At 35.7% G+C, this 12,802-nt stretch overlaps 1 protein-coding gene across 6 annotated transcripts in view; it reads left to right on the top strand.

The window, feature by feature from the left end:
* The window catches only part of GTF3C3 (general transcription factor IIIC subunit 3), a 28,373-nt gene that overhangs the window by 4,912 nt on the left and 10,659 nt on the right, over positions 1-12,802 (top strand). For 3 of the 6 annotated variants that reach the window (XR_005295559.2, XM_038421489.2, XM_043505519.1), the window contains exons 4-16: positions 795-918; positions 1,496-1,687; positions 2,232-2,397; positions 3,197-3,344; positions 4,480-4,552; positions 5,554-5,646; positions 6,874-6,977; positions 7,512-7,683; positions 8,315-8,517; positions 9,310-9,411; positions 10,534-10,669; positions 11,595-11,832; positions 12,346-12,536. Coding sequence is in view for 4 of the 6 variants with exons in the window: in XM_038421489.2 (XP_038277417.1) it covers positions 795-918; positions 1,496-1,687; positions 2,232-2,397; positions 3,197-3,344; positions 4,480-4,552; positions 5,554-5,646; positions 6,874-6,977; positions 7,512-7,683; positions 8,315-8,517; positions 9,310-9,411; positions 10,534-10,669; positions 11,595-11,832; positions 12,346-12,536 (1,942 nt within the window). In the remaining 2 variants the exon portion in view is untranslated. Of the gene's footprint in view, positions 1-794; positions 919-1,495; positions 1,688-2,231; positions 2,398-3,196; positions 3,345-4,479; positions 4,553-5,553; positions 5,647-6,873; positions 6,978-7,511; positions 7,684-8,314; positions 8,518-8,929; positions 9,290-9,309; positions 9,412-10,533; positions 11,477-11,533; positions 11,833-12,345; positions 12,537-12,802 lie in introns of those variants that run through there. The other 3 variants (XM_043505520.1, XR_006278067.1, XM_043505521.1) reach the window with 3 other exon arrangements.

Below are 12,802 nucleotides of genomic sequence, written 5' to 3'. Positions count from 1 at the left end.
ATTTTCCATCCTTAGGTTTCGGTTTAACTGAACTGTTTTTGTTGCAGTAAAATGACTTCACCTAAGTCACAAATTCAGCTGAAGAGTCCTCCTCTTTTATCTGGCGTGGGGCTGCTCATATAAGGGCACTTGGTTAAAGAATAGGGGAGTAATTTTTAGTTTTTCTATAATTAGATTTTAAACTTTTATAAATGGATGTTGGGATTACACGGCGAGCTACCAAAATTAGTTCTGACAGTTTTATTAGTTGTATTATTCAGTGGTACTGAAACAAATTTTAAATAGTTTGTTTGTTTACCAAAATTACAGATGTGATTGATTCCTCTTGAATTTGGGCTAATAGAATAGGGCTGGCATTTGAGCAGTCCAAAAATAATTGGACAATTGATCAATCAAATATTGTCAAGTAAAGCCAAAAAATGGTCAAATGTTTTAGAGTACTAATTTATTAGAATAGTTACAAAAAAGAGTAAGGCTTTAGGATCTTAAGTGGGCTTACCCTTAGATGCTTATGCCTAATTAGAACCAAGTTACTTAACTGACTTATTTTAACTCCGGAAAATGCAAAACACAATGAAATGTGGTTATAAAAAAAGAAAGAATGACAACATGATGTAATCTAAAAGGTAGGCCACCGCCTACATCAGGGCATTCTTCTTAGAATATTTGACAATGTTTGACCCTGGTGAAATAATAGGCGGTCAATTTGATATTGTTTGACTGGTCAGTTGATCAGCTTGCCAAACCTATTATGGTATGTTTATATTTGTTTCTATTATAATCTTTCAATTTAGGAGAAAAGGCCTCGCAGTAAACTTCCTCGAGCCCTGAGAGGACTGATGGGAGAAGCCAACATTAGGTTTGCTCGAGGGGAACATGAGGAAGCTATACTGATGTGCATGGAAATCATAAGACAAGGTACTTCAGTATTTTGTGGGAGTGTGTGAGACTTTAATATACCAGCCATCAAAAGGAATAAGATTTATCTGGAATTTATAGTATTCATCAAGGAAACTGTAAAAATTAACTGTGTTGCTTCATTTAATATCAAATACTGCAGCATAAGGAACTGGTCTATTTGTAAATGGTCATATCATTAATTTGGTATCAGGAATACTTCTAGCTCATCTTTAAGCATTCTCTCTCTCTGTTGTTGTTGTTGTTGTTTGTAAAAAGAAATTAAGACCCTGATCCTGCAAAGACTTATGCCCTTGCTTAGCTTTAAGTACTTAAGTGCCAGTGACTTTGCAGAATTGGGGTCTAAATGGGTTGTAGAAATAGTTTGCTGTATGGATAAAATACTATGTAAGATTTAGTCAATTTGTTTAATTACACATAAGATGAACTTGGAGACTGTCTGAAAGTTTCTTTGTTTTTACAAATTAATTGAATAATTCATATACTTCTAATGTGCATTATTTGCAGAATCCTAAATTATTTTATTTCAGATTGGTTAAAAGGTTTAAAACTTAATGAGTATTTTTGTCTTTAATAGCTCCTCTTGCTTATGAGCCATTTTCTACTCTTGCCATGATCTATGAAGACCAAGGTGATATGGAGAAATCATTGCAGTTTGAGTTGATTGCAGCTCATTTAAACCCTAGTGACACTGAGGAGTGGGTTAGACTGGCAGAAATGTCACTGGAGCAGGACAATATTAAACAGGCCATATTTTGCTATTCAAAAGGTAATGTAATGACTATTTTACTATTCCTTTGTACTTGTGGTAATTTTATTTGATAACGTAATGATAATCATTTGATTTGCTTTAGCTATCCTGTTCCGTTTTCTGTTTGCTGAGACCGTGGTAACATTGTTTAAAACTGATTTGATCTTTGTGTACAGACATGTCTCATTCTATGAGGTCTGAGAATTTTTCCTTCTTATAAAAAAGTGTGGGAACATTAAAAATCTATGGATGATTGAGCATACCCTTTTGCTCTGTTTGGAAGAAGATAAACATCATAAATTTATATATTTGAAAGCGTTAAATTAGTAGCTAATGCACATACTAGAGAAGTCTATTGGATTTGAAGTGTTATAGGAGATCTTTCCTCAGGCTGCAAATATTGTTTTCTGTACCATTTTTCTTATCTTCTAAGATGATACTGACACTTGTCACGGGCTTTATTATGTACGATTCAGGTGGATAGTCAAGCAAGCATAGTGAGCCCAAACTTGCATTTGTCTAAGCTATGTACAGTACTGACTAATTGTGGTTATTGTCATAGCTCTGAAGTATGACCCTACCAATGTGCGTTATCTGTGGGAGAGATCAAGCTTGTATGAGCAGATGGGAGACCATAAAATGGCAATGGATGGCTATAGACGTATCTTAAATCTTCTGTCCCCTTTTGATGGAGAACGCTTTATGCAGTTGGCCAGGGACATGGCGAAGTAAGTTCTTTTGCCAATAGCATGACTTGATTTTTCAAGATTGAAAGAAAACTGATTAATTTAAGCTTATTCCCTTTGCCCTTTAGAAAAATCATTGGGTATTTCTTCTATAGCCTTTAAAATAATGCTCTTTCTGCAGATCCTAATTTGTTCAGGAGCCATGCGTGAAATCAGGGACTGAAGCAGTTTCTGGACAGTATTACATATCCAATAATTAGCGCTAAAATCAGCAAGTTAATTACTGCTGTGTGCCTCAGTTTTCTCATCTGCAAAACAGGCTGAGAATAACTTATTTCATCTCACAGAGGCCCAGCGAGGCCAATTCTTTAATAATTTAAAGCCCTTTGAGATCCGTGGACGGGAGGTGGTGTATGTATGCAAATTAGTGTTGTAACAATATTAGAGTTTCAGCTGAGAGTACCTTAATACAATAAAGGCCTGCAAACTTGGTTACGTGGCAGGGTGGGGGAGAAGGCAGGAGAAAGCATTTTATTGGGTTTTAAAAAAATTAATATGTAAGAGAAAAACTAATGATAAAAATCAGTTAGTCAAATGGTAAAAAATTATCACAAGGTTGAAAAATCTGTCCCTTTTCACTTAAAAAAAAAAAAACAAAAAACAAAAAAACCCTGACCTGCTCTAATAAAAATGCTTATAAGGAGGAGGAGACAAATGAAAAGGACAAGGGAACGTGTTCAAAATCCATAAAACTTTTTTGGGTGAATCTTAGTTGACTAGTTTTCATAATACGTGTAGCATTGAAAATTGTCACTAATATCTAATACCCATATTTTTATAGGAGTTACTATGAAGCCAATGATGTTACCTCTGCTATTGAGATAATGGAGGAAGCCTTTACTAAACATCAGAGCCTCATCTCCATGGAAGATATTAATATAGCAGCTGAACTGTATATCTCCAACAAACAGTATGACAAAGCTATGGCGGTATGAGAATGAAATGCTTTTGTGTCAGGTTTAACCTTTAGGTGTGCCCTTTAGAAGGACAGATTTTTATCTTGAATATTTTAAGCAATATAGTTTTTCCAGTTTTGTGATAGTTCAGCAAGTCTAATACGTTAATATTCATTACTCCAGTCTGTCAGTAAATTAGCATTGAAATCAAGTTTGATTTATTCGGTAAGAGGCAACAGAAGATTTGTATGTTGTTTCTTGGGGAAGATTTTAAAAATGTGATATTCTTCTCTTTAGATGTATTGATCGGGGTAGCCTGATGAAGCCAGTCAGTCATGGTCTCTGTGTCTGTGACACATCAGCACAGATCATTCATAATTTAGGGCAAGAAGGGACCATTAGATCATCTTTATGACCTATAATACATTACAGGCCATTATACCCAGTTGTTCTTGTGTTGAGCCCAATAAGTTATGCTTTAGTCAAAGACACCCAGATTCAGTCTGAAAACCTCACAAGATGAAGAATACACCACTCCCCTCAATAGTTTGTTCAAATGGTTAATCACTCACTGTTAAAAATTTGTGCCTTATTTCTAATTTGAATATGTTAGGCTTCAGCTTCACGCCATTGGTTCTTGTTATGCCTTTCTCCACTAGATGAAAGAGCCTGTTAGTAGCTGTAATTTTTTCCCCATGAAGGTATTTAAACACTGTAATCAAGGCACCTCTTCTTTTTGGTAAGCTAAACAGTTTGAGCTCTTCTCTGTTTCTGACTGGTAAGGCATTTTCTCCAGCCCTTCAGTCATTTTTGTGGCTCTTTTCTTCAACTTCTCTGGTTTTTCAAGATTCTTTTTAATATGTGGAAACCAGAATTGTATATATTATACTAGTATCAGTCTCACCTATGCCATATGCAGAGGTGAAATCACCTTCCTGCTCACTACTTCTCTATGGAAGTCTAAATAAATATTTTTATTCAAGACAGTATCTATTAACATGTGGTCCAGACTCTGGGGGGGAAAAAACTGAAAAACCCTGTATTAACTATTTTTTGCATAGGTTACTCCATCAATGACCATGTTGTGAAGCTGTTTACCTAAAACAGTTATTTTATGGGGCTGATTTTATTGTTTCTAACAGGACATGAATTGCTCTTCCATTTTTAGGTTATTACGGATTTTTCAGGAATTGTAGTTTCAAAGAAAGTGACTGAACAAGGCCCTTCTGAGGAGAATAAAGGTAAATGGCAAACAAGCAGCTAGTACGATGCCATGTATACCAGTAATTCCCTTGTAGTGCATGTTCTTTTGAGCTATTCAAGACTTCTAGATTTTTCTTGAAAAGTTCTTCATTGTTGTATTGAGTGACACATGATCATTAAACTTTTTATAGTAAATTTAATTTTGCTCATGAAAGCCAGTTGGCCACTTTGATGTGGTGACTCATTAAACCTATGGGCTGCTGTCTAGGGTATAATATAATAGGTAGCTAGTTAAATTGCTAAAACTCCCACTGAGGTTTTCAGATCAGACAATTTTCTTCTCTTAGATAAATAGCTTTTGAAAAACACTAATTTAATAGCATCTTGACTCAAATATCCATCTTTATACTAAATGAGATAAAACTAATTATATTCTTTATAAACCCTACCTGTCCAATTACAAATTCAAGTCTTTTGGTTTATGCAGATTTATAAATACTAGTTTGGGATCATAAATTTGCTTCCACATGAAAGCCATTGCTTGGTTCTGAAAATGTTTGTCTGCCATGCTTTTAAGTGGTTTGTCAAGCTGAAAAATGATTTTTTTAAATAAATAAATAAAGCTAGCTCAGGCCAGTAGTATTTGTCTGTGGCTGACCAGTTGGTTTAGCAGTGAAGTCCAAACCCAGTGCAAATATAGCACCTAGTCCTGCACTCCTTTTTCAGGCAAAACTCCTGAAAAATCTTCTCACTGCTAAACATAAATGAAGAGCAAAACTATTACGAATCAAAAAATAAATGCAGTTTATTATGTCATGCCAAATCAGATAGTTATTAGGACAAATCTATACAATCAACTAGGAGCTTACTTTCCCTTTTTCCTTTCTCAACTTTTTAAAGCCCTTGTCACTGTGCCGTCTTTTACAAAGATGGCCTACTTTTCAGTAGTTAACAAAAAGCTACTAATCAAATGTAGACACCAAATTAAATAGTTTTGGATTCACTGAAAACTGAATCTGATTTTTTTATTTCCTGTCAGACATGAAAGATGTAGTGGCTGTTGTGGAAATTCAGGAGAGTCAAGTGGCAGTGATTGACTACCAAGATTTTCCAGCTGAGTCCAGCACTGTTTGTAAGCAATTTAATTCTGAATCTAGTGTAAAGGTGTAACCTGATCATGGTCAGTATTCAGCTTTTGAAAGTCTGGGCAACAGTGAAGGTTTTTGACAGCAGGGATGTTGGATTTAGTCTAGAAAAGATTCTTGATCTGCTTTTCTTCCTTGACTGAAAATTATTGCCTCCTACCCAGTTCACCTTCATATTTTAAAAACACCCAGTTTCCAGAAATTATCCACTTTGAAACTGCTGTTTTATCATGATTTTAAAACATTTATCAGCAACTGAATAATGATAATTATTATACTTGGCATGTATATAGTGCTTTATTTGTTCAAAGAAATGTACAGACATTGACTAATTCTCACAACTGTGACTTATAGGAGCTGGAAGTGTGTATTGTTAGTAGTTGTGTATTAAAAGTGAAATGGAGTTTGTGAATGTGTTTGGGGTTCATGTTGATTGATGGTGAGGCGTGTTAGGTTGATCCAGATTTGGTGAGTTCCTTGACATTTAGTGATTGATTGCGTTTACAGGAAGTACATTTGAGCAACTGTAAACCCAAATTAATGAACTTTCATCATGGGATTTCTATACTATTTAGTAGTTAGTTAATAAGAGTAACCTCTTTGACATGTACAGCACACTTGCAATTCTCTCCTTATTGCAGGCTTTGTAGGTATAATTTAGAGAGTTCTGAGGTATGTGCTGGGTGTGTTACAAAATGCAGAAAGAGTCAGTCCCTGTTCTTATAGGGCTTATGGTCTAATGTGGAAAAGTAGGATATGCGGGACTACAGTTCACGTAATAGTAAAGGAGCTGGGGACACTAAGTAGGTCAATATAGGAAGACTTTGTGAAAGAAGAGAGTTTGAAGGAGGAAAGGGACGGCACTAAGGACTCTGTGGTGCTGAATATATCCTGCAAGGTTCAGAGCACCTTCAGCTACTGCTGAAGTCAGTAAAAATTGATGGCACTTTGCAGGATCAGATGCTTAGGTCACAGGGAGTAGGAAGTTGGTTCAAACATCAGGGTAAGCAAGAAAGAAGTGAATCAGTTAGGGCCTGATCTAACAGTCATTGAATCAATGGAAAGATTTCCATTGACTTTTGTGGAGCTGAATCAGGACCAGAGAAGAGGGTGCGGAGAAGTGTAATGGGCAAGAGGATATAATAGAAAGGTGTTGAGGATGTGATGTCATTGTTAAAAGCTGCGGTTTCAGAACTAAGTGTTGTCTTTTGTAGCTGAAGATAAAGTTAGCTGCTCTATACCTGATGGAGTTCCAATAGACATCACAGTAAAACTAATGGTCTGCCTGGTTCACCTGAACATCCTAGAGCCACTCAGTGTAAGTAAAAACTAATACATAGATAAATATGGGGTAATTTTGGTTAATCATGTAATGCGTTGTTTTCACTTTCTCATGAGCAAGGGCTTCCATTTGACAGTATGTTTTTTACTGTTCATTTTCTAAAAATGGCCACAAAGCTAGGAAGGTCATCACAACAGCACTACAGGAGGCATGTAAGATGGATTTTAAAAATCATAATTACAGTATAATCTCAAGACCTCTCACACACCATCCTGATGGAGATCTTTACAAGGGTGTTTTGATGTGAAGTTTGCCTTTCCTCTGTCACAGCCAAAATAACATAGTTCTTTTAGGAACCTATCCTGAAATTCTAATCTAATTTTTTCCCTTTGAAATCACATAAGTTTCAGGAAGGACCACTTATGCATATTGTTTCAGATGTTGAATAGAAAATGTAAATATTCCATTGCTCCCTCCAATATAAAGTGGGTTAGTACAGTAATTGTGTATGTATGTGGCTTGTCTTAGTATTTCATTTTAACTTGTTTTTTATTTTTTGGGGGGCGAAAGCCTCTTTTGACTACTCTAGTGGAGCAAAATCCAGAGGATATGGGGGACTTGTACCTGGATGTTGCAGAGGCGTTTTTGGATGTTGGCGAATACAATTCAGCACTACCACTCTTGAGTGCCCTAGTTTGTTCTGAAAGATATAACTTGGCAGTAGTTTGGCTCCGGCATGCAGGTAACAATATTGCAATACTGCTTAACACTTCTGACTGAAGAGTAGAAACTCATTTCCATATGATGCTAATAACATTCTGGTGAGATTAGTGCTGTAAAGGCCTGAAACTGATAGGTGCTTTTGCACTGACCACCATCATCTGCTGTTGACCTCTTAGGCCACTAATTAAGAATGTCTGTCTGAACATCGGATAGAGAGTTCATATGATAAATTGTCGTAAGTGTCTACCATACTGTAGTTACGATTAGAGAGTATCACATTTATCCTTGTGGTGGAAAGTTTTCTTTTATGGCGGTCCCCTTCAAGTGTATCCAAAAATGTTCAGATTGATTGAAACAATTTAGTCTTAGCAATGAAGACCATTATTCAACTTTCTGTTTGTGGTGATTGGTGAAACATGGTTTTGTGTTTTTTCTTTTAAGATTCTGCTGATTAAATTACACTGTTATTCCTCAGGCACAAGATACTGTATTGTGTGTTCCTATTTTAGTAATATGTGCTCAGTGTAATTCTTTTGTAGAGCACAACAAAAGCCTGTGTGTGATACAGAACTAGTCTAGTTTGTATGAAAATAGGCACAGTCTCACTTCTGTCAGATAAATGTATTGTATTTGTTGGTATTTATTTCTAGAGTGTCTAAAAGCCTTGGGATATATGGAGCGTGCTGCAGAGAGTTATGCGAAAGTTGTTGATCTTGCCCCGTTGCATTTGGATGCAAGAATTTCACTTTCTACACTTCAGCAGCAGCTGGGCCGGCCTGAGAAAGCTTTGGAGGCTCTGGAACCAATGTATGATCCAGATACATTGGCGCAAGATGCTAATGCTGCCCAGCAGGTAGGTGAAATGTTATATAATGTGATTTTTTTTTTCTTCTTCTGTGTCTTGATTCTTTTGTCCACAGTTTTGGTGTACATAATTCTGTTATGGCAAGAATGTATTGCTAAATGCATTTCTTTGGTAAATTTCCTCCATGTCATTTAGAGTGATTTTGTATACTCTGTAAAGAAACATTGTAATTTTAACGCTGGTAAAAGATGCCAGCTTGCCAATACTGGAGACTCTGGTCTCTCTATCTACAGCACAGGTCACAATGGGGGGGGTTGTGGTGAAACACTCTCTACTGTGCTCAGAGGGACCACTGCTAGGGTCAAGAGGGTATCTCACTCTACATGTCTATTAATCCCAACTCCTAGTATCTAAATTCTGACTCTGATTTTTGTGTGCTGTATGACCACCTGTCCAATAGGAACTGGACTAAAGACCAGTCACTTCACATCAGCTGTCCAGCAGAATCAGATGTTAACTTTTGTCTACTACTGATCTGATTGTAAGTGGTGGTGACGTAGTTGATAGGTTCTGTATCCCATTTCCAATAGCTCCTCCATCAAATAAGAACTGTATAGATTTTCTTCTAAATTTAAGTGATGAAACAAAACAGCTATTATCTGAGGGAATTTTTGATTTTCCTGTGCTGTCATTAAGATTTTAATACAGTTTTCTAAATATTATTGTTTTCTTTTTTGGTACTAACACTATACTAGCAGCCAGAAAAGTAATGTTTATAAAAACACTAAGTGTAGGTAGTGGTAGTTTATGACTTAATTAACTCTGCTCAATGTTATCTAGGAATTGAAGTTATTGCTCCATCGTTCAACACTGTTGTATTCTCAAGGCAAAATGTACGGTTATGTGGACACTTTGCTTACCATGCTAGCAATGCTATTAAAGGTAAGTTAATTCTTGTAGCCAAGCTTTACTGGATGGGACAGACATGTCCTGTTTAAGCCAAAGGGTAAAAGTACTCAAAAGTATTAGAAATCTATAGAAATAATTGTAAACTGATGTCTTGTATATGAAATATCATAGTTTAATATGCCTTATCATAATCTCATGTACCTGAGTCTTTCAGAGGTGCCCCCATCAAAGCCACTAGGTACCTTTTCAGAATTAGGCCATTAATTTGTAATCAAAATAATGCTCTATTCTGTATAAGCAAAACTTCTATTGTATGCATTAAACTACTGATGTGCCTTCTTTACAGATACTGCCTATTTGTACATGACCTGTTTTTATTTGTATTTTCTCTCAAGTGTCTGCATATGTTTATGTTAAATGAAATATACACTGGGGTCTTTACTGGATGATTTCAAGATTGTTTCAGGTTCTATATTATTCCTGACTATGCATAGAACAATCAGAACATAGAATCACTTTTTAATCTTTGTGGTACACAGTATTGTGTTTCGTGTATAGCTACCGTAAATTACACAGGCCACATAAGTAAGATGATTTAAAATTAAATTATTTAAATAACTTTCCTTTTACATTCTTGTTGTTTTGTCCATATCATAACAAAAACTATTTTTTAGGTAGAATTTACTTAGTTTGCAAGTTGTTGTTGCTTTTTGTTTGTTTAAGTTTTGTTATATTCAGAGTTCTATTTTCCCAAAATTGTTACAGTTTGGGGTTGCAGTCACTGTACCAATTGGATAGTTGACCCTCCACCTGTTTCTAAAATCTTATACTGGTAGCATGGTATCTTTTTTATTATGCCTTTACGAAAGAAGTTTTGACTTGGCTATAAACAGAAGTCTACCAACCTTTATAAAATTCAGCTCCTCTGGAGAGCTTTTATCCTTCTCTTTTGGTTAACTCAGTCTAAACAGGAACATGAAACAATGCTAAATACAGTCTTATCGTTTGTGAACAATAGTCAAATATGCTTCTGCTTATTATGGCATAACTGATCTGAAAACAATTTTTGAACATAGCTAGAGAAGATGTATTGGCAACAGGATGTATTTGTATAATCAGAAACTTAGAATTGTTGTCCTTCATAATTGTTTCCAGGTAGCAATGAATAGAGCTCAGGTGTGTTTGATATCTAGTTCCAAATCCGGGGAGAGACACCTTTACCTTATGAAGGTGTCTAGGGATAAAATTTCAGACAATGATGACCAAGAGACAGCAAACTGTGATGCAAAAGGTAACAGACTTTTAAAAAAATAAATCATTTTAATTTCCTACATACCAAAAAATCCTGGAATTATGTTACACTCCAAATCCTTATTCAAATATACATGACTTTATTGTATCTGTTTCACCCCCATGCTTTATTCATACAGTACCTAATTTACACCCTGATCCTACAGTCTTTTTACTCAGATGAATAGTCTGATTGAAGCCAAGGAAATGACTTTCATCAATAAGGACTACTTGAATGAGTAAAGATTGCAAAGTCTTGTTGTTAATATGAAAGAGAGTATATTAATGAATGAGCTACTTCCAACGAGCAAAGCTTTGCCACAAACATTGGGACTGCACAAGCCTATATTGATGGGCTTAGGAAAATCATGTTTTCCCCTCATTTAAAAGCAAGCTAATCTTATCTGACAGGCAGATAGTATAGTCAGTACTGCTGCTAGGGGAAAAGTCTCTTTAAGCATAACAATATTTAAAAACAAAACAGAATGCTTCGTTTTCCAGCTAGATCCAAACTGTGCCCGATTCAGACTTGTAGTTATTTAGCATCATCAGGTAAATGGGGAGGTTTTTAATGTGTGTTTATGTAATACTGGAGCAGCTTGAATTGCTGCTGTTTTAAATTCCCTGGAATTCTGAAGTTCTCACTTTAATGGTTATGGGTTTGTGTTTAAAAAAACAGGAATTTCATAAATTGTGTTATGAAAGATTTCAAATACCGTTGAAATATATTCCACTCTTTAATGTAAAAGACTCTTCATTTAAAAAAACAAATAAAGGTTTAGGTTGAAGTTTAAAAGGGTGTGTGTGTGTGGGGGGGTGTGTGTGTGTGTGTGTGTGTGTGTGTGTGTGTGTGAGAGAGAGAGAGAGAGTCTTTAGCCCTTTAAGGCTTTAATTTCTGTGACTGATTGGCTTTATTAATATTTTAGCAATATTTGCTGTGCTCACAAGTGTACTGACAAAAGATGACTGGTGGAACCTCCTCCTGAAAGCCATATACTCTTTGTGTGACCTTTTCCGATACAAGGAGGCAGAGCTGCTGGTGGATTCCTCACTGGAATATTATTCATTTTATGATGATAGGCAAAAGCGCAAAGAGTTGGAGTACTTTGGTCTTTCAGCTGCAATTCTGGACAAGAACTTCAGAAAAGGTTACAACTATATCAGGTGAGAAGTGTTGGACTGTAGCTGATCACAACATTGTGTTTTTTAATGGTCTGTATAATGATTTTCATTGACGTTGTAGTTACATTGCTGAGAACATTTGCTGTTGATGTAAAATAGTTAATTTCTGAATTGCCATTGGGCTGATCTTTTGTTTCTAAAAGAAACAGAATACAGTTTACTTTAAATTTGCCTTAAAAGCAGATTCATTGACTGAAATAAAGGGGCTCTTTGTTGTCCTTTACTTGCAAAGCAGTGTAATACAATAGCTAGCTCTGTGTGCAATGCAGCTATTTGGTCATCTTGATGTACATTATGAAAGTACTTTACAAGCTTTCTTATCCCAAGTTTGTCTCTTTGACTGATCTAACGTTTATTTCTGGGAAGTCCAAAGGGAAAGAATAGTCTTAAAGTAAATTGTAGCTCCTGTGGCTTCCCCTACAGACTGTTCACTCCCTGATTTATTGCATATTTACATACAATATATTCAATAAATGTTTTTTGCTCATGTTTTAGGATAATGTTAATGGAAAATGTTAATAAACCTCAACTCTGGAACATCTTCAATCAAGTCACCATGCATTCTCAGGACGTACGACATCATCGCTTTTGTCTTCGATTAATGCTGAAAAATCCTGATAATCATGCACTGTGTGTCCTAAATGGGCATAATGCATTTGTATCTGGTAGTTTCAAGCATGCTCTCGGTAAGGCCATCATTATATTGTACTAATATCAACAAGTATAACCTTTAGGGGTGTGAAATGTTACTCTCCTGTACTTATTTTTATCATTAAATTTCTCATATTTTGAGTATATTTTTTTCAAAGTAGAGTGAATGTGCCCTTAAGGTAGGAAAAAAATCAGAGTATTTATTTCCTGCTTCAATAAATGAGGTACGGTTTTTATTGTGAATAGGCATTTTCATACTATTTAACCGTTTGGTAACAGAATCTCTGAGCATTACTGAATG

The sequence above is a fragment of the Dermochelys coriacea genome, chromosome 11, assembly GCF_009764565.3.
Source record: "Dermochelys coriacea isolate rDerCor1 chromosome 11, rDerCor1.pri.v4, whole genome shotgun sequence".
Taxonomy (NCBI): domain Eukaryota; kingdom Metazoa; phylum Chordata; order Testudines; family Dermochelyidae; genus Dermochelys; species Dermochelys coriacea.
This window is presented reverse-complemented; position numbering and strand designations above follow the sequence as displayed.